Here is a 20,590-nt window from a genome sequence, read left to right on the forward strand (position 1 = left end):
TTGATAAATTTTTACTTGAAAATTTGATTTGTTTTTTTTTTTACTATAGGTGTTTATATAAAGAACAACTGATTGCGTAGAATGAAACGTCGTATTGCTTAAAAACCTCTACCGTCACAGCTGATTTTGACAGTTCCCTGTTATAGTTTGTGTTTTTCAGAAGTGTTCAAAAAATGTGATTTTATTATATTTTCTAATTAATTAAAATGATCTCGAATCGAATTATAAAGTTTAACAGGCATAAATCATGTCTACTTGTGTCACGAAATGCGAGCACTACGCCGGATACGAAGTCAATTCAACCTCCTAACCCAAGGAGGATAAGTTCTGATATGGTCGGGCCCCCCGACCCCGTGTCCAACCTTAGGAAGGTGATATTTAGGATACCTCCGAACGAAACTGAGTTAGAAAGAAAGTATAGAGAACTGAGGACAGAGGTTCAAGAATGGAATCAAAAGTTTTGGGAGAAACACAATTCTAGGTTTTATCAGGTAACTTATCATATTCGTTCCATGGCCAGACCCATAATACGAGTTTTCCTGTACAGATTAACTTATACTTGTTATGTGTTTATTATCATTTAAATTGAACAAGCTCAAAAAAATTCATACATTTCATGTATTCACATAATCCTTATTTGTATGGTAACCCAAGCAAAGGTGAGTGCCTAAGCAATTTACGAAATAAGGATATTATAAAACTGACAATCAATAAATTATAGGAATATTTCTATACTCAGTAAAATGATGTGTGAATATCTGATAGGCAAATTAATTTAGAAAAAATTGGTAAGCTGGAATCCATCCTAGCTGGTGAAGGGCAAATCAGAGGAATATTTAAATAAGAGCTTGTCTATAATAGCAGATTTTAACAAAACAAATCATGGGATACTTAAATTGTACAACTTAATATGAGCCAAAGTGTTTTTTTACCACATGAAAAGATAACATGCTATCCAGAAATATTTCATAATCAATTATGAAATGTTCAAAATTTACCATAATTGCTTTTCTGATTAGTATTTGTGATATTTTGACCTTTTTTATCAATTTACTGACCCCACATTTCACAACACGACTGCCATTCTCACCTCACTATCATTATCAATATCCGCATACTATTGTTTAAGGTCAAAAGTTCCTTCATATCAGCTGTTGTTTAACTTTTTTGAAGATAAAAATGTTCCTTTTTGAATCTGAAACATTTCATTTTCAATCAGCAATAGGCATTCTTTTATTACTTAGATTTCAGAATCTGAGAATAAATGATAAATAAACTTAACTGCTGGGCCCAGGGGCAGTTATGTTTTTCTGAAAAATGGTTTAATTTATATATTTTTTTTGCAGGAAAGAGAAGAATACCTTAAGAAAAATATGCCCACAGACAAACAGAACCTTACTGCAGATGAAATGAGTGTGTTTTACAAAGCTTTTTTAGATAAAAACTGGAAACTTCACCTGAATTATAATGTAGAATGGTACAAAAAGAATTTCGCCCTACTAAGCCTAGCTATAAGAGTAAAGCTAATGAAGCTATTTAGATTTAAAGATTAGGTCCATTATCAGATTTTATAGGCAATTGTTTGTAAATGAAGAATGTTTATTTTGTATTAATAAAATAATATATAAATAAAGTATCTTTGTTAATTTATCATGGATTTTATAATGCATAAAATATACCTACACGATTTTCCCTTCTAAAATGATTCCGTGTCACACAAGTAATATTTAAGTGTAGCCCTCGCATACTAATGTATTTTCACATCTTCGGAATTTGCCGTGGACACGTTCCAACGATTTTGCGTTTAATATTATCAGTTATAGACACTTATAGATACTTACATATTCATTCCAATCCCGTTTAATATTAGATGTGTATAATATAACGAATCAAATGCGTAATAATCTAGACTGAGTTTTCCGTCACTTTTTAAGCGCCTAATATTTTTTTCACGGCAATCGTTTGCTTGATGAGTAATCTGGCGTGAGTTTCAGTCTCTTATGCGTCCGATATGGCCCTTGAAACATTCTAACGTATCACGGTTTTCGAACAATGTTTTCTTTCACTGTATTTAGCAAGTGATACGGATACCCATAAGTTGAGAAAGACATGGGCGCGTGCCGATTCGAACCTACGGCCTCTAAAGTTATATTATTGGATGTAGTGGCAATGGATATCGGTATGAAAGTATTAACACTGAGTATGTATTTTGACATCTACTGCGTAAGGGAAAGACTACTGAAGTAGGTACCTAAGTATTTATAAAGAAAAGCTACGATTCTTTCGGTATTAGGTATTCTCTCTTTTGACTATGCGGTTGAGGTGACAGAAGTTCTTTATTTTTAGTAAATATTTGTTGTTATAGCGTCAGTATAACTACATCATCTGTGAAAGTTTCAATTGTCTAGCTATCACAATTTTTGAGATACGGCCTGGTGACAGACAGACGCAATGGACAGACAGCGAAACCTCAGTAGTAGAGTTCCGTTAGTACCCTTTGGGAACAGAACCTTACAAACAGTTTATTATTTATTGCAAATTATTTTATAAAATTATAAACAAGTACTTAATTTTTGCTCGTGGATTCAATTTTTTTATTCATTAAAACCTCTTGAAAAGTCCTTAAAACCATAAATATAAAACAATGTCAAAAACTATTTTCTGCCCGCACAATACTGTTCGTAGTTAGTTATAAAACACAAAAAGAAACACTCTTCATTTTGGTTCATGTATTGAAAATGACATTAAACTTTGTCATAAGATTTATAATTTGCAAAATATGGTTTCGATAGCTAATTATAAATTTACGGTTCGGTATCAGAGGCACTGTCACACAATATTAAATGTGAAATATTCGTAATTTGTATTAAACGGTACCTCAATTAGATAAAATGTACATCGCGTTTAAGTGGCTAATTGGTTTGACTCTAGCAATGTGGCTAACGATGTGCGGCTTTGACTTTGCATACAGGCGGAACGTTGGAGTGAAGCAAGAGGATGGTTAGTAACTAGAAGTCGATGCCCTCAGCGCGTAGCACTAGTTAGAGGTTACTGTATGTTTTATGTTTTAGTTTGCCCGCAGAAGATTGGAGAAATAGAGATCACTAGGAACACAACAGTTCCAGTGAAACGAAAGATAGAGTTACACAGAGGGAGACTGAAGCAAGCGGGCGAGAAGCTGCAGGGCTTCGCCGTCCTGCATGGGTTTATGTTTGTAGCCGGAGCCCTAGTGGTGTCCTTATATAATCGGAAGCGAGAAATTATGTCATATACAAAAAGAAAAATTTCCAAAATTAATACATATATTATTTTGGACGTATTACAATTATTTTCAGAAATAATCGCCTTTCAAATAAATCGTGTAATAGAACTATGCTGTAAAATATTAAGTAATAAGGCAAAGAGCATTTTAGTCAAATTTAGACAAAAATTTCGCAGTTTATTATCGAGGAATGAATTACAAAAGCCAAGAATAAATATCATGTTGCTAAAAAAGTTACAAGAAATTGGAGAAGAGAGGAAAAATCTCGGCCAACTTCTAATTGCAGCCATTCACGAGAATAAAAATATTAGAATGCAATATCAATTAGAAAACATGGCTAAGAATAGACTAGTGCGGCACATCGAGAACACACAAAAATTGATCAAAGAAAACAGGTCCAGATACGTTAGTTTTCAACAATTATATTTAGTGACACACCAAGAAAACACATTTCTGAGGTCTCGGTTAAAGAAACTTACGAAAGAAAAAGACGAAGCCGAAAAAAATTTATTAGAGTTGATGAACGAAGTGTACAAATCCAAAAATAACGAACTTAAAACATTTTGCAGTCGATTTATTGTTAGGACTAAAGACAGCTTATTGAATGCAGACGTGGGTGCAGAGATCCAAAAATTCTTAGACAAGTCTCAGATGCCGGGCTCCACGTCATCAAATTGGTCATCTGATAGTTCAGATGTAAAGCTAGATGCAAACCACTGTTGGCCGAAATGCGCAAATGCTAGATTTGCAGAAATCATTCAAGATGATGTCCTTGTACCTTTAGTGTCTGATGCGCCCAAGCTTAAAGGGCTTCCCGGGGAATGCGTTTTGACTGTGAAGGACAAAAACGGACTGATTGAAAAGTTGTACGAATATGACTACGAGTCAGATTTGGACAATGGTGATACAATCAGGAGAATAAGAGAATATTCGGTTTATCACGATAAAGATTGTTTATTAGACTGTTCGAGGTGAATATTATTTTTATATTAAATATCTATAGTTCTGCTCCAGGTTTATTTGTGATATAATCAATAACGCGTTTTCTCTTTCTTTTCAGTTTAAGAAATTTTGAAAATGAATGTCGAACACCACCGCCAGGTTACCGATCTAGCGTGGAGTACCCGCTCACCACGCCAAGGTTTCTAACTGGCTCGGAAATATTTCAAAAATTTATGCAGAACAATAGAAACGTAGTGTCTTTACCCACGGTACCAGAACCTCCGTTATTAACGGGATGATTTTCTAAAAGTTTTTCTTTTGGACGTGATGTAATTTGAGAAATAAATTGTTTTAACCTGTTTTTATTTGACATTTATTTTGGGTTCTCATGGATATTTGTGTTTGGCAACATATCCATTTCATTTTCATACACTCCCGTGTTTGTGAAGAACTATTTTGTTAAGTAAAATTAAGATTACGTCTTGTAAAAGGTACGTTTCTTTGATATTACGTTTACTATCATAGTTATATTTGTACGATGATGTACATATAATTAACATAAACTTAAAGCAAATTGTAAATAGAGGCTTATAATTATTTTGAAAATACTTTTCCACATGTCAATAACAATGTTCCGTAAATGACAATTTAGAGAAAAGTGTTGCCAACCCAATATATCACTATGATTTCAGGAAATTATTTAAAAGATGGAAAAATTGAAAAATATCGACGTGAATTCAGTGATCTGGAAATCTATTAAAGGAGATGGGCTTAATTTGGAATATACTGTGCCCATAAATAAAAGTATAGCTAGTGAGATTTTTAGAGAACTCGAAAGTACTTTAGAATATTTCACCGGAGATCTGTCTCAAATAAAGTGAGCATTTTTCTTGCTTTCTAACGTTTCTTGTATCACTTAGGATGTTAGTATCCTGTGTCCTGAGCTAATCGGCAAACGGATAGCAAAGCAGACTATTTAAGATTATATTTTTTTTAGAGTATTTGGAAAGGTTTACCCCTTACCGCGTCAGCAGGTAGCTTACGGCGATCCAGGGATAACTTACACATACTCTGGAACAACAGTTCCTGCATTGCCTTGGCCAGCACCCGTGTTGGCTTTGCGAGACTTTCTGCTAGCTCTCAAAGGCGTTAAATATGACTTTGTTTTGGTTAACAAGTGAGTGTATACAATTAAATGACTAATAGAATTTTTCAATAAGATAGGTGCTATGATCCGCGATTGCTTTAAATGAAATGCTTGCATGCCTTGCCTTAAGTATTTTGAATGGTTACTTATCAAGTTATTGCATTTTTTAATGTATTACAATACCATTTCACGGTTAGGTAGATTAAGGCTGCAAATTTTATGAAGCCTGAGGATACGTTTCTCCAATAAATGTTTATTTCTATGTCAAATTCCACATAAAAATATTAAAGTACTCTAATAAATTAAAGTTTTATCGGCTTTCGATGACGGTATCTTAACATTCTACAATTTATGTCGACGTAGATACAGAAGTGGTACTGATCATATGGGTGAGCATAGAGATAATGAACCGGAGCTAGATCCTACTGCGCCTATAGCGTCCATTTCCTTTGGACAAGAGAGGACTTTCGTACTCAAGCATAGAGATGCACGGAAACCAGGGAAAGATAAGAAGCCGATACCTCCAGGTAAGCGTTTATTTTAAATCCTCATACTTATTGATAGTAACAGAGTCGTCGATATTCCTTAGTTTGTAGAACATGTATCGCAGGAGTCGTGCTTCGTAAGTGACGGTTTGCTTCGCCTTGTTATGTGCGTCCTCTTCTTGAAATGGGTTCTCGATAACGGTGCTCACGCGGCGCCCGTACGTCTCGCAACCTTCTAGGAACTGCAAGCAGTCCTTTATAGTGTTATCTTTAACAACAATCAAGTGCTTAGCTAAGTTCTCCAGGAATGATAAAAAACAACGCTTGGCATAGAACCACGTATCGGTTCCTAGACGCTTATTAAAAGGCTCTAGGGATTTTATAACTCGGGATATTCCAAATTCGTAGTTCCCCTTCGCGCAATACAACGTGCCGATTACTAAGTTCACGATGCACAGATGATAAAACTTCTTTTGGGGGTCTTCGAATATTTGTTGCTCTTCCTCTTTTTCAATTTTCCTCATAATATCTTCGGCTTCCTCGTTTTGTGACGTCATTATGTAAGATACACAGAGATTAGCTAAAACTACTGCGCTTACATCTAAAATATTATCATACTGTTTCTTAACAATTGGTTCGTAGAAACTGGCCGCTTCTTTATACTTATTTTCTTGCATAAACAGCACATGAGCTACATTTAGTCGCCAAACATCAGATTCATTGCAAAATTCTACCGATTTGCGAAAAATCTTTTCCACCTGTCCATAGTTTTCCATATCCCAGTAGATTTTAGCTTGAGCCATAACAACTGGAATGTATCTTTCCAAGGCCTCTTCGTATTCAACCACAGCTTTCTTCACTTGGTCATTGTCCCCTTGAGACCGACTCTCCTGAACTACTTTTGTAAGTTTCCTCAACTGCTCCGCATGTTTAGAGGCTATATCTTCATATTTCTGGAATGCTTCTTCAGGTGATGTTTGGCTGGTAATTATAGCATCCAAAAAGTCATATAGGTATGGGGTCAAGTATTTGTATGTAAATTGGGCGTTTTCGGCTAGAACATCAGCTGCTAGATCAAAGTATTCAAATTTACAATACAGAAGTAAAAGGTTAGCGAATGTTTCTGCTGGAAAAGGATCTTGTTGGAGCAAGAAATGTAGTTTTTCGAAGCCATCTGTAGGCTTGATATCTATAGAGGTGAGAGCTATGTTGTGCAGTGTCACCGCATCTAACTCATGTTCATGTCTCGGTGGCATGTCGTTGAGGGCTTCGCGCGCCGCTTCTATGTTCTTCAATTGGAACTCGATAGCGGCCTTTAGATTGAACACTTCAGTGAGTGCCGTCTCATGTAAGGTCAACGTATTTCCGACGGACTTCACTTCTGATGTTTCTGCTTGCATACCCACAGCTAGCTCGGGATGATCGCGGATGCCTCTTTCGATGACAAGAGTTATGTGTTTTAATGCTTGAGGATACTCTTTTAGTTTAAAATAACATAACGCTATGTTGTAATGAAGATGCGCATTGAATCCTACGACGTTGAGACTCCTTGAAAACTTTTGTAAGGCCTCTTCATATTGGTTTTCTTTGAATAAAAGACATCCCAGATTTATATCCTTATCTGGATCCTCTTGAGGGTAAGAATCAACTAGGCCTTTCGCAGTTATTGTATCCTCTTCTCCATATTTAATGGCAGATTGCAATTTAATGACTTTTCTTTCAAGTTCTGGAGCAGTTATTTGTACAGTGACTTTGTAAGATTCATCATACATTGTTGCTTCGTGGAGAGCTTGAGCAAAGTACAGCTTGTACTCGGGGACATCAGGGTGCATGGCTGCTAATTGTTCATAGCAATTTGCTGCTTCAACAAAAGATTGGGTTCTAAAATAACAGAATCCGAGAAGAGATAGTCCCGCGCGGTTCGGACTAAAGTTTATAGCTTCGTTTAAAGCCTTGATTGCCTCATCGTATCTGGTTTCTTTTATCTGGAACAAATAATTGTCATTTTATTCAATTCATCACAGTAACGGCTAGACGATAATGAATCTATTTCTAACGTAATAACGCGTCCTTAAGATGATTATCTTATTAGATTATTTAAATTACAAGTGGAATATTTAAGGACAAACGTAGCATGCTACGACCGAATGTCCCTTTGCATCGATATTATTATGAGAGCTTGATACATAATGCCCATTGTGTATTGGGCCTTGTTGTATGTAGCTAATTAGCACCTTATTCAGAAAATCACTATACCTAAACTTCGCGCGTCCTTGACAATTTATTTGGATTATCTGTGAACTAATTAATTAACATAAAATGAAATATTTTTCTACTTGCAAGAATGCAACATAAGGGATTAAACGAGTAATATAAGGGGTTTAACCGATTTAATATGAAATATGCCTAAAGTATTGTTTTCTTTTATTGATATCGTACATTCTTAGGTGGAGCTTACTGACGTAGAAATACGATTAAAACCGTCTACTTCAATGTATTAAAACCGTCTACGTCAATGTATTAAAACTAACTGATAAAATCGTTACTCTTTTCGTTTAAATTTCAAATTTTAAAAAAGTACAATTCTTTTAGTCCGTATCATTTACCTTAAATTAGCTACTTCCTGATACTCAATATTAAAATGGTTTATTGCACTTCAGAAAGGATTGTTACATAATTTGATAATACTCTATTGCTCTCTTGAAAGTAACTAAGTAAACTCTACAAACCTCCAGCTTCTACTAGGTATTTGGGTTCGGCAATAAAACTCATGAATCATAAAAAAAAACGATTATTATTTACAGTACCTAAGTAGGTATAAAATATAATAAGCTACGTGGACATTTAGGTCGAAAGTATTATCGTGCGATGTCGTTAATCTTATCAGATGATCGTTAAACGAAATGCGGCTCAGTGCACTAATTACATTACATGATATCTTTATAACGACAGCTGCCCGATTAGAATTCGTTTAGGTAAGTTGATATTTGCAAAATACCCTTGAAAGACATTCCCTTGATTTATAGGTGATGGGTGTAGCAACCCAAAATAATCAATCAATTGTTTAAAACATGGTGTTATCGTAGCATACATTGCGGAAATTGTTTTCGTTATTATCCAAGGCTGAAAAGTTTTATTATTACGTATTTATTTGTAGTACAATCGTGTAGGGTTGTCTTTAAATATATTTTATATACTTTTTTTTACGAAACAAACAGTTGATACCGTAATTATATACAGTCGAAGTGCCTGCAACGAATTACTTAGGTCAAAAAGTCATACGAAATGTCTTTGGCATGGTGAAGGTATCTAATAAGTATTACTTGTGGTACTTACACTAATAATCACTACCTAGAAACGTGCCTAATATAGAAGTGCCGATTCCACTTGTGTACAAATATCTATTCAAGTGTCCTATTATAAAATGAAAACATAAGGAATTCTGTCTCACCATTGTATATATCGTTTTTGTATATTGTCCATCTTTTATCTGCATTGTTTGGTCCATCATAAAATTGTTTATTTTAACTTGTCTTTATAGTTTACAATCTGGTTGCTATAGCAACTGAATAGCTCAGACCTAATAAAATAAAAATAACTCTGAACCGAAAGGTGCACTCTGCCTATAACGAAAAGATTGCAATGTTGTTGATACAAAAACCTTTTTGAGATTATCCACTAAGCCTTTATTATTCCTTTTGCAGTGAAACTGGAATTGGAGCACGGCAGCATACTACTAATGAACCCACCCACAAATGAAATATGGTATCACTCTCTTCCGACTCGAAAAAAGTTATTGGGTGCAAGAATAAATTTAACGTTTAGAAAAATGATCATTAAACGTCATTAATTAGAATCTAGCAGCGATAATGAACGTTGTGTGATAGACAATATTTTTTGTAAGCAGAATGCCATTGTTCCTTTGTCAACATTCAATGTCGATGACGTTTAAAAAAAAAACAAATGTCAAATAATAATGATTTGTTGTGTGTGTCGATGTTACAATTATTCGTTTTATTTTAATTAAACAGTATAAAATATAATCCTGTCATTGTCTGAACATCAAAGGTAAGTCTGTCGTTGGTAGTATTGTAGTTATATCCTCTATTCCGAGCTACGTAAATATATGTGTACATTTAGATAGATTCATTTGGTTATCAGAGATACTCGAGTACATACATTTCCACGATAAGAGGTGACTATATAACGGAGTAAAACGTTGAACGGCCACCGTTAGCGCTACGTATTGAAATGAATACTGTTTTCCGTGCAAAACCACTCCCCGTTTTCGTAAATTGCCAAACATGGGCTGAAAATTTCGACGTCGAATTCGATGGGAAACAGTTCGAGTGCAGAGCGCTAAAAGTTGACTAAATTTGTTGAGTAAACATTGTCGCGGCCTGTGAGGCTTGTGTGCCACGGCTCAGGATTCGAAATTGACAGTGGTTTAGAGATTCCTTCAAAAATATATGAATAATTTGTATTTGTCAGTCAAAATTAAATTGCTCAGTAGTATATAGTTATTGTGACTATGTGGTTCGGTCCAAATCTACAGAGATCTTACAAGTATATGATGTTTGCGTCCAAGATGCCGTCGCTGCGGATAGACCAGAGTGACTTGAAGTGCAAGAATGGGTGCGATTACTTTGGGAACCCGCAATGGCAGGGGTACTGCTCCAAGTGCCACCGTGAACAGATGCAGCGGCAGAGGAAAGCTGGTGAGTACTATCTTGCACTAAATTAAATTTTTTGCATATGAACATAAGAATATCTCAAACCATAATTTTGTTTAGAACAGCAACTATTTTCCTTTTTTTTTGTACCATACCAGAAAATTTAACATTTTTTTAAGAGTACTAATACAAAACGATTCTTTCTTCATTTTTACTAGTGCATTAAAATAATCTGGCAAAATATAAATACAATCAGCTATATTTATCAGTGACTGCCGTATTTCTTTGTTGTAAGAAACCCTGTACAGAAATTATAGTAGTACAGTATATAGTTGTACATAGAGAATAATTCATAAGTACACAGTGGGTGGTTTTATTTGACTATAGCTTTTCTCACAATAATACAAATATATTACAATGACGATGGCTGATTATCATTACAAATACAATTAAATCACTTTACTATATATAATGCAGTAAACTCTGTTTTTAAGGCTAGTAATTTTTCATAATTATTTTTGGATAATTGTAAAGTAGATTGGAAACATTTTTGGTCTATACCTTCTTAGTTTTGGGTCAATATAAAGAAAGGAAGGATATGAATTGTATCCCTGGAGGTTTCATAACCTTTCAAGTCCTATGTTGTTGTGTACATTACTTATTCAAGGCTATTCATACAGTCAAACAATATAGAGTAGATCTATGGAGACATCACAGCTCTGACTAAGCTCTTATGAAAGTTGCAAAATCTTAAACGAGCAAGACATATAAGCCCATGTAACATAACAATGCGGTCACCATGACAATCAGTTACCAGAACTATGATCCCATGATTTTAGAATGTAAAGCAATATACTTGGTACTATGTACACTCTAGATATGGTCTTTTTCTTAGAAGTTTTAACTTGCTGCACACTTAGACATAATTGTAAAAGAGCTTCATTATTCTGTTGTTATATCTTTAAACATACATTGATTGTTGACTGTCTACAGATATTATTGTTTAAGTTTTATTTTTTCTACCCGTTGCATATACTCTAAATTAGTCTAAATAGGCCAGAGGCTTTTTAATGGCTTCACATTACTTTATATTTAGTTTGGTTTTTGTATTGAGCGAAGGATACAGCCTTGTGGAACACTACATTATAACATCTTTAGTTTCAAGTGTTTTGAATATTTGAAGATTGCCTAAGACTTGTTTTTTCTTAATAAATTCAGTATGTTATGGTCTTAATATCAATATATTTACATTATGATATTACTTTTATTTTAGTGTCATCTTCTTAGTCAAATGCTTTAGCTAACTAAAAATGTTCACTGACAATCAGAAAGCAATCTCTAAAAGGATTTTATTTCAATAGCTAAAAATTCATAGTTAAACCTGAATGTAACATTTAACTAAACCTTTCTTACCATAGCAAACAAATACCAAAACAGAGTTTCGTAAGAATTCTGTGTAATATGATACATGATATAAATCAAATCTATGATAATATTAACAAAGGTTTGTCTTTAACTGCTTTGATAATGTGAACTTCACCTTCCTCGCAGTTATCATCATGATAAACGCATGGTTTTCACATAATATATAGATAATACATTGAATCCTCGACTCCCAAGGTGATTTATTTAGGTGCGCCGACAATTACGTGATATTATGTACGAAAGTATTATTAGCTGTCAAGGACATTTTATCTTTTCCGACACTTTGAGAGACAGCTTACGTTTAATAGTCATATCCTGCACTTCCCTGAAGTTGTTTTTCAAATTACTCCTAGACGGACAAAACTTCTTTGACTGAGATTTCGAGGTGAAGTTATTTTTCTTCAAAAATATAGATAATCTTCTCAGATACCACGGACATGTTGGTCAGATGGTTGGTTCAGCTTGCCCTAGATCTCTTTCTCTAACACAAAGAAACGTAGATACTGCCTGCCAGTACCCTGGTGATCAAAAATACAAAAACATCTCAAGGCAGCTTATTTACAATAACGCGAATAAAGCTAACTTCGCGTTGTGTCCTAGTTCAGGTAAAAGGGTAGGACGAAAAAGAAGAAGAAAACCATGTTTTCAACCTAATTACATTTAACCATCATAATAGTAACAAAATAAGTCCGAAAAACCTTCCTCAGCTGTAGCAAAATTTGGCGGTTACTATTTTTCGTTCGTTAACTTATATGGTTTTGCTCTTCCTGTTTCCTTGGACAACCCGTCCAACCGCAACCACATTTGATATGTCTGGTTGAGCACGTGTGTTGCCAAATGGTTAATAAAAGTTATATTTCTTGGTCACGAGTATATTTTTTGCACGAACTTATTAGGAGGTGCACTTGGGTTCGACGAATCTTTTTGTTTGACAAGGGATAACCTGTTTCCTTACTCGATTAGATGGATATAATGCTTTTTATATTCAAAACTGGTCATTCACTCTTGACTCTTAGAGGTTGAGTAGTATATTAGGAGTTGTTGGTTTTATTGCAAATTGCTGTTTGATCTTAGTTTTTATGTAGGTCCTAAAAAGTCTCACGTGTGCTGATAACTGGTACTTAAATGTCTGATGTGAAATAAATTGAGACGATTTTAAATGGACTTAATAACTGTATGATTACATCAGCTTTTTTCTAGTTATTATTAGACGAAAGAGGTAATTAATGTTCTCCTTAGGTCTTCTGGTCGCTTCAGCGCCAATGAACAAAGAATAAAATAGATAGGTACGTCATTGAAAACCCGTTTAAATCTTGTTTTATAAAGTTTAAGGGAACGAAGGGTAACGACACCATAAACCAATTCCAGTCAATTATTTTTTAGTTTTAAAATTATGGGGTTATTCGCTACCTGGCGGGCAAGACTAGCGACAAGACGGGCGGGTCAGACTATAGCAGTCGTGCAAGCGAGATGGAGCGAGACACGACGTAGAGCCGCGTCTCACTTCCACATTGGCGACGTAGATATTAATTTAGGAGGAAGTATTAGGTCCCCAGGCTATCTCTCTTAGGTATTATTACCTGGCGAGGTGTATCAATACCAAGTTTAATGACCTGATTTCGAGAGCCGAGATTTGATATTTATCTCGTACAGAACAAACATATTCTATTCGTCGAAATGATTACAGGGGAATATGACATAAACATAATATACTGTAAATAAGCGATGGATTTCCCGAGAAACTAAAAATAGCGCGTAGTATCAGAAATACAAATTCACTAATTAATCATTACAAACATCAACTTTCCTCTATGTATAATTGAATACCGATATTGTACCACGCAATTATTTCAACCGTTGCTGTTGTTGTCAGCAGGCTAGAGAGGCCGTCTTTTTGTAATTTATACTAAATATAATAAAATAGTGAAGTTTGAGACGATGTGTGTGGTAATCTCAGTAACTATTCAGCCGATTTTGATTATTCCTTACCAATAGATAGACAGAGTATTTGTGAATGCCGTAAGCTATATATATTTGTAACAAGAAATTTACAAAGTTTCTAGAAAACAATAAAATATATAACAATGTAGTTAATTATGTAGATTATGATCTGATATAGGAAGCGCGTGTCTGAACGTTGACTTCAGAATATAAATATTATTTAATCATGACTCATGTTGTGCGCAATATATTATATTATTCTGTTTGTCTGAATCTTCTGTACCCTTGTATTGTGAATAAATTATTACAGTTATAATGAAATTTAGCGCGCCATTAATGGTAGTTAAGGCATCCGAGATGTTAATTCTTGCGTCGCAAGAGGTTTTACAAACATTCACAATTCAAGTCACACGCACAAAAAAACCCAGACTCAGTTAAAGCATTCGCGGATTACACAAAGCTTGACTCACGCGGGGATAGAACCCGCGACACGACGCGGTGTCCTTAAACACTCGGCTATCCGTGCATTCTAATTCACCTTGTACCTTAAATACCACCAGAAATTACTTACCAATAATGATTTGTCCATAGCAGCGGGACAAAATGATAATAGTATACATTATTTTTTAGATTTCTTCTTATCGCACTTTTCAGTATTTATATTTTTGATATATGTATTTTAAAAATTTAAACAGAGAAAGCGTCTTCGGCGACCTTACCAAAGCCAGAACAGAAAAAGCAGGAGAAAGGTCTGAAGCTCACCTCCCACTCCTCATTCTCCAAGTTTGAAGAGAAGAGGCTCCGACAGAGCGAGACCCTGAAGAAGGCTAACCTGCTCAAGTTCAGCGTCTTCAAGAAGAGCAATACAGGTAACAAACAATAGTATTAGTAAGCAGTTAGGGTATACAGATATACAAGTTTTATGAATTAAAAATAGGTTTAATTTCCACACAGGAAAAATATTTCTGCGGCTCGGTGTAACTATATTTATTTAGAGGTATATAAGTATGTCTACCAGTCGTCTAGCGCTCATAATACAAGCGTTGCTTAGTTTCGAGACTAGATGTCGCTGTGTTTAACACGCCCTCTAGTTTCACACCAGTATTTTATTAAAGTGATCCCAGATCGTTATTAAATGATGTAAAAAATGAGATGTACGAAAAATAACTTTAACCAGTCATTGTATTCGTTACTATTTTATAAAACACCTATTTTGGTTTTGATTTTGACTAAATTAGGTCTTAAGCTGGGATTAAGACATATGGCTGACTGTATTTCACATAAATTTTATTCATTAAACGATGACTATATATAAGTGAAAATACAACAATTTGACACGACCTCTAACCTTAAACTTTCCAAAACAATTTAGAAGACCACGACCACTCAAGTGAGAAGCGCCCCCCTGAGTTCAAGATCCCCGCGCTAGTTAACGAGGGCATGAAGAGTGAGTTCCGCGCGCGCTTCCCGCAGCTGCCCGCGCAGGTGGACCGCGACGCGCGCGTCTTCGTGCACAGCTTCATCATGGACGTCATCAAGTGCGCCAACGTCATGACGGTGGATGAGCTCTCCGAGAGGGTGCAGCGGCAGTACCAGGTGAGCGGCTAAGCCTACCTTTAAAATTATCCTTGTTGTTATTGTGAAAGAAAGACGCCGGTTAATACAACGCCGTCTCGTTTTCGGTCAGTCTCAGACTTACGGCTACACTATCGATAACAATTGTATCTAAAAATCATCAACTGGTGGTCGAGCTTGCTCTATCTTTTACATGTTTTATTGCTTGGATCTTTATATTATATATTAGATGATATAAACTGTCACCCGAAATTCTTCTACAATTCCCTTTTCCACGTTACTTCTTATCAGGATTATTCAAACTTTAATAATATGATTCGGACGTACGTATAGTCTTAATTTCGAAATTGTGCCTCTAATTTACACCATTGATATTTTTTTGTACTTATATTATAACATTTTTATTATATTCCAGCGTTTCATGAAACACATGGACACATCCTCGCACTTCGCGAACGTGGACTCTGACACGAAGGAACTCCTCATGGACTTCGTCGAGAAACACGCCATGACTTACTTGCACGAGTGAGTACCTATCTCCAATATATCTCAAGATAGCAGCTGTTTGCTCTGCTATAGGAAAAGAACTATTGTTTGTCTGGGAATCAGCCGTGGAAATATCCGCTTGTGTTTATTGTTGAGTAAGGTCGAATGAGTGTAGTAAATTGTATTGCTTCCTGCCTGAGTCATGCCTTATAGCATTATTAAAAAAAAACCTAAGGCTTTGGAATCTAACCAAAACGTCGAAGTTTAATCACGTTTACTGTCAAAACACCGAACTTCCCAATTTTAACCGCTTCCTTAGTACTCTAGCTGTGGCAGTACGGTGCAGCAAAGACCTCAGTATCACATACAACTCTTAGTTTTCAGAACAGGTCTTCGTTTGTATAAAGAACGACTTCCACAATAAGGAGTTTAATCCTTGTGTCGCGGGGAGTTTCACATACACAAGTCACATGCACAATGAGACCCAGACTCAGGACAAGCATTTAAGGATCACATGAATGCTGGTCCTACGCGGGATCAAACCCGTAAGACGACGCGCTAAGTGGGTTTGGCGTGGTGACCTCAAAACTAGGCCAAACACATTGTTATTCTTAAAAATTATAACTTATTTAATTTAGCTGTCCCTCTACCGAGGAAAGAGCTATCAGTATTTACAATGTTAACATTCTAGTTGACTGTACTCTCAGGTTGCCGTCAGTGGTGTTCTCCCCCAGCGGTACGGATGACGAGCGCCTGGACCGCGCCATGTCGGAGCGCATCCAGCAGCTCAGCTGGGTCGGGGAGCGGCATCTGGAGTGCAAGCTCGACAGGTCTAATGCCGAGTGTAGGACTCTGTTGTACAAGGCGATCAGTGGTGAGTGGAGGTTTTATTTTTTCTCCTGTTTTTGTGACATTGGGAATTCGAAATTTTTGGGCTATTACAGCTAATTATCACGCAACGAGGCACTTTTTTAGTCTACGCGGCTATAACAACAGACGCGCGCGGACTGTGATTAGCGGCGGCCAACCTTGACGCTTGGTCGGGGTTTGGACACGCAAAGTAAAAGTATATCTATATGTGTGTTTAAGAGTACTATTTAATTATAATATGTATTTTTTTGTATGTTGCCTATATTTTTGATAAAAAGATGAAAAAAACATTATTAAATCATTTGTAATTTGTAATCCTCAACCCGTACTGAGTCAACCCGAAATGAGTCAGAGTGGTAATCAATGCTCAAATCTTCCCTATACAGGAAGAGGTCTTTGCTCTGCGGTGGGATGTCATAGAGTGGGAGTAAGTTCAGAACGTTATACAAGTAGTAATAGTAGTACCTCGCGTGCCCGTAGAGCTGCTGGGCATGGACAGCGCGCCGGGCCCGGGCGGCAAGCTGGCGCGCGTGCGGCGCGCGTGCCGCCACGTGCTGCGCCTGTGCTCGGCCGCGCCCGCCTCCGCCGACGACCTGCTGCCCGCGCTCATCTTCACCGTGAGATACCATGCACTAGCCACTCCTCAATATACCTTAGTTACCGGCACGGATCTTGAGCGCCGTCCTTCACCTGCGCAGAAGTGATTTTTTGGGCCCCTTTTGCGGTACGAAGTGAGGCGCGGGGGGGGACTAAAGTGCATCGCATCATAGCCGTCACTCGTGATTGGTTGAAATTCGTTCTTTGCTACAGTTGCATGCATCTCAAGACGACGAGTACACATCTAGCCAATGCAATTGATTGGCGTTTTATTTTAAGATGCCCAAAGCGATCCCCATTTTTCCGCCGAGCGCTCAAGATCCGTGCCGGTAACTAGATATAGTCCTTAAGTTCCCATTGCCTTATATGGAAGACGAATTCAATTATTCGTATACAAATATTTTTGGAGTAACTATCGTGAGACTGATTCATCTTTAATCAATCCTGATGAATACGCGTACACCCATGTTTATAGTCAAACATACTCAATAACTGGCATCGCTCCTATTAGAATGGTATAGAAATCAAAATACAAAATATGGATGAAAATTTCTGATACCACTCTGTTTTATTAATGTCTAAAGTGTCTATTGAATTAAAGGGACATGAATAATATTTATTCAACTCTACACATTCATCTCGGACTGATGATCCAACTGAACAAATTCCACAGAAATAACTTTGAATCTAACCTTACTTTTTATTAAAACCAAGAACTTCTGTTTTGATTGCAGGTATTAAAAGCCAACCCGCCGCGGCTCGTCAGCAACATCAACTTCGTGACGCGCTTCTGTAACGCGCAGCGGCTGATGACTGGCGAGGGCGGATACTACTTTACCAACTTGGTGAGCTTACTATCCTATTTTAACTAACTTAAAACTGTCTTATACTTCTTTTTACACACGCACACTAACAGAGGTAAAGAAATTCTTTCCAAGTGCAATTTTGGGGGTGGGGTTGATTGAATTAACTGTATTTACCTGCAAACTCAACCTACACTTTGGATCGAACCGACAACACGTCGCCTTCAGAGGGTTTGGCGTGAATAGCCTTTTTTAAAAGTAAAATATTATTAAACTTGATGTTATAATATTTCTAGTGTTGTGCTGTATCGTTCATCGAGAACTTGACGGCGGAGTCACTAAACATGGACAAGAAGGAGTTCGACTGTTACATGGCCATGCCAGCTTCCATCGGCGGTAGTTCCTGGGTAAATAGTACTTTATTCTGTAGGACATAAAGTTTAAAATGCCATGATAAATAAAAAGTTTTGAGACAACTTACAGATTTTAAAATAGTGTTATTAGTTCTTATTAGATGAATAAAACCAATCAGTTTGTTAGTTTAGTAAATATATGAGACGTATAATGTTTTGATGATTTGATTCTTTTTCAGTATCAAATGAATGTTTGATGGCAATAATAAGCGACAAACACTGAACAAATTATTGTTTTCTTTTTCATAATAATTACACAGATATTATGAAGGGAAAAGTATGAAAATTTAGTTTTTAGGTGTATTTTCGTTTGGTGTTGGTGTTGGTGTATTTTAATGAAAATTGGTATTGCGATATCTGCTACCACAATGTCCGCACCCAGGCGGCGGCGCTGTCGCTGTGCGGCGCGGCGCGCGAGGCGGGCGAGCAGCGCGGCGCGGCGCGGCGACTGCTGCAGCACGCCGCCGACCTGCAGGCCGCCGCGCAGCAGCTGGCCAGCAACGCGCTCAGCTTCGAGGTAACCCACTAAGTAATGAGCGACGCGCAATCACCATCAGCCGAGCCTTTTCTCAGCTATGTTGAGGTCGGCTGCTAGTCTAACCGGATGCTGCTAAGTACCAGTGTTTTACAAGAAGCGATTGCCTATCTTACCTCCTCACAGCAGGTAACTGACCTGGGCAACACGATACCCCTTAGTTAGACTGGTTGTCAGACTTTCTAGCTTCTAACGACGCAATTATAGAGTCTTATTCACACGTAGTACTGAATCCTGAAGTCCTCCATCTTTTGTTAAATGTTTATTTCATTTTTACAATTATCCTCCCTTTTTACATAAAACGTTAAATTTCTTTTCTGCAGGAGCAAATCGCCAAAAAAGTACAGGACGTATTAGCAAAAACACCACTAGAAATTAAACCACGACGAGAATTACCACGACTCGGCAAACTCCAGGAAATTAGTACCGCGCCACTCATCGACCTGGGCACCAGCACCGACCGAGAGGAACCTCAACCGCAGCCAGTGCCCACGTCACAGCCACAGCCTGCACACACAGTACCCGTAGAGCCCAAAGAACTTAACGTTACTCTGGACCCCCCCGAGGACGAGCCCAAACTGAACATCCTAGGGTTCGAAGTCATCGACAGGCAATCACCATCGAAATCACCGCAAAACCTCGATCAGACGTGGGATTTAAAACGTACCAATTCCCTGGAACTTCTGACCCCGTCGCCTTTGGGATTCACGCCTTTCGACTCGCGGTCGATCGACGAACTTATGACTCCCGATGACTTTGGAAATGATCAACTGCCTCCCGGCTTGAGCAATATTAACTACGATATAGATCTGTCAGACTTCAGCGGAGATAACAGTATAGCCGAAGACGCGCCCAAGTCTGAGCCCAAAGACCCCTTCAGTCCAGACGCGCTAAAGAAAACGCAGACATTCGACCCTTTTGCACCCCAGACGTCACGAGGCTACGACGCAGCTATAGACTCATTTGATGAATTCAGTTTCGTTGATCAAAAACACAAGGAAACAGATCCCTTTGAAGTGGTACACAGAGGACAAGACCCGTTCAGTCCAGTCGAGTGGAATGTAGATTTAGGGAAAGATCAATTCAGGAGCCAAAGTCCAGCGAAACAGTCGACCTCTATTTTAGACGACAATGACTCGCCCACGACGGGCTGCCTCCTGCCGTCGCCGCTACAGCCGCAGAGTAGCGGGAGACCTAACTAGTTGGTCCTCACCCAGTCGAATTAGATCTATGAACCAAAATGGTTGGTGCTAAAATGTTGAAAGTCGATTATTGATTTTGTTCTTGTTAATATTTATTTAAATTATACTTTATGCGTCCTGGTCTAATAAATGGCATGACAGAAACATTTGTAGTTTTTCTTTTATAATGAATGATGAAGTGAAAAGTGTTATTATCATTTTAATTTTTTATAAGTAGGTGTGGTAATGAAAACT

At 37.2% G+C, this 20,590-nt stretch overlaps 5 protein-coding genes across 7 annotated transcripts; 4 read left to right on the forward strand and 1 right to left on the reverse strand.

Annotated features, from left to right (window-relative positions):
* The first annotated feature begins 116 nt into the window (after window positions 1-116).
* On the forward strand, window positions 117-1,650 carry LOC113504587 (APOPT family protein CG14806, mitochondrial). Its single transcript, XM_026886961.1, has 2 exons — window positions 117-491; window positions 1,347-1,650. The coding sequence occupies exons 1-2, from the start codon at window positions 207-209 to the stop codon at window positions 1,551-1,553; spliced, it is 492 nt and encodes a 163-aa protein (XP_026742762.1). The 5' UTR covers window positions 117-206; the 3' UTR covers window positions 1,554-1,650.
* A 1,004-nt stretch (window positions 1,651-2,654) lies between these two features.
* Window positions 2,655-4,565, forward strand: LOC113504391. The gene is made up of 3 exons (XM_026886642.1): window positions 2,655-3,000; window positions 3,072-4,233; window positions 4,323-4,565. The coding sequence occupies exons 1-3, from the start codon at window positions 2,892-2,894 to the stop codon at window positions 4,501-4,503; spliced, it is 1,452 nt and encodes a 483-aa protein (XP_026742443.1). The 5' UTR covers window positions 2,655-2,891; the 3' UTR covers window positions 4,504-4,565.
* Window positions 4,566-4,613: 48 nt separating this feature from the next.
* Window positions 4,614-9,841, forward strand: LOC113504394 (DNA oxidative demethylase ALKBH2-like). The gene is made up of 5 exons (XM_026886644.1): window positions 4,614-4,695; window positions 4,897-5,081; window positions 5,202-5,381; window positions 5,715-5,878; window positions 9,541-9,841. The coding sequence occupies exons 2-5, from the start codon at window positions 4,912-4,914 to the stop codon at window positions 9,684-9,686; spliced, it is 660 nt and encodes a 219-aa protein (XP_026742445.1). The 5' UTR covers window positions 4,614-4,695; window positions 4,897-4,911; the 3' UTR covers window positions 9,687-9,841.
* On the reverse strand, window positions 5,865-9,539 carry LOC113504390 (tetratricopeptide repeat protein 30A). Its single transcript, XM_026886641.1, has 2 exons — window positions 9,288-9,539; window positions 5,865-7,821 (listed from the first exon to the last, which is right to left on the reverse strand). The coding sequence occupies exons 1-2, from the start codon at window positions 9,345-9,347 to the stop codon at window positions 5,887-5,889; spliced, it is 1,995 nt and encodes a 664-aa protein (XP_026742442.1). The 5' UTR covers window positions 9,348-9,539; the 3' UTR covers window positions 5,865-5,886.
* On the forward strand, window positions 9,803-20,502 carry LOC113504389 (rab5 GDP/GTP exchange factor). Of its 3 annotated transcripts, none has more exons than XM_026886639.1 (11): window positions 9,803-9,904; window positions 10,425-10,554; window positions 14,571-14,744; window positions 15,248-15,471; window positions 15,866-15,975; window positions 16,644-16,810; window positions 17,287-17,423; window positions 18,138-18,248; window positions 18,503-18,613; window positions 19,002-19,136; window positions 19,478-20,502. In XM_026886639.1, exons 2-11 carry the CDS (start codon window positions 10,425-10,427, stop codon window positions 20,354-20,356), a joined length of 2,178 nt encoding a protein of 725 aa, XP_026742440.1. In that variant the 5' UTR covers window positions 9,803-9,904; the 3' UTR covers window positions 20,357-20,502. The 3 variants fall into 3 exon arrangements, with proteins under 3 accessions (XP_026742440.1, XP_026742441.1, XP_026742439.1); XM_026886640.1 differs by lacking the exon at window positions 9,803-9,904 and adding an exon at window positions 9,920-10,031; XM_026886638.1 differs by lacking the exon at window positions 9,803-9,904 and having other exon boundaries at window positions 10,038-10,554.
* Window positions 20,503-20,590: the final 88 nt, after the last annotated feature.

Source organism: Trichoplusia ni, chromosome 22 (assembly GCF_003590095.1).
Source record: "Trichoplusia ni isolate ovarian cell line Hi5 chromosome 22, tn1, whole genome shotgun sequence".
Taxonomy (NCBI): domain Eukaryota; kingdom Metazoa; phylum Arthropoda; class Insecta; order Lepidoptera; family Noctuidae; genus Trichoplusia; species Trichoplusia ni.

Coding starts and splice junctions, on each gene's coding strand:
- LOC113504587 (XM_026886961.1), top strand. CDS start 207: ATGATCTCGAATCGAATTATAAAGTTTAACAGGCATAAATCATGTCTA. Junction 492..1,346: donor ACAATTCTAGGTTTTATCAG/GTAACTTATCAT, acceptor TTTTTTTTGCAG/GAAAGAGAAGAATACCTTAA.
- LOC113504391 (XM_026886642.1), top strand. CDS start 2,892: ATGTACATCGCGTTTAAGTGGCTAATTGGTTTGACTCTAGCAATGTGG. Junction 3,001..3,071: donor TGGAGTGAAGCAAGAGGATG/GTTAGTAACTAG, acceptor TTTATGTTTTAG/TTTGCCCGCAGAAGATTGGA. Junction 4,234..4,322: donor TGTTTATTAGACTGTTCGAG/GTGAATATTATT, acceptor CTTTCTTTTCAG/TTTAAGAAATTTTGAAAATG.
- LOC113504394 (XM_026886644.1), top strand. CDS start 4,912: ATGGAAAAATTGAAAAATATCGACGTGAATTCAGTGATCTGGAAATCT. Junction 5,082..5,201: donor GGAGATCTGTCTCAAATAAA/GTGAGCATTTTT, acceptor TATTTTTTTTAG/AGTATTTGGAAAGGTTTACC. Junction 5,879..9,540: donor TAAGAAGCCGATACCTCCAG/GTAAGCGTTTAT, acceptor TTCCTTTTGCAG/TGAAACTGGAATTGGAGCAC.
- LOC113504390 (XM_026886641.1), bottom strand. CDS start 9,347: ATGATGGACCAAACAATGCAGATAAAAGATGGACAATATACAAAAACG. Junction 7,822..9,287: donor CAAAAACGATATATACAATG/GTGAGACAGAAT, acceptor TATTTGTTCCAG/ATAAAAGAAACCAGATACGA.
- LOC113504389 (XM_026886638.1), top strand. CDS start 10,368: ATGTGGTTCGGTCCAAATCTACAGAGATCTTACAAGTATATGATGTTT. Junction 15,472..15,865: donor GGGTGCAGCGGCAGTACCAG/GTGAGCGGCTAA, acceptor ATTATATTCCAG/CGTTTCATGAAACACATGGA. Junction 19,137..19,477: donor GCAACGCGCTCAGCTTCGAG/GTAACCCACTAA, acceptor TCTTTTCTGCAG/GAGCAAATCGCCAAAAAAGT.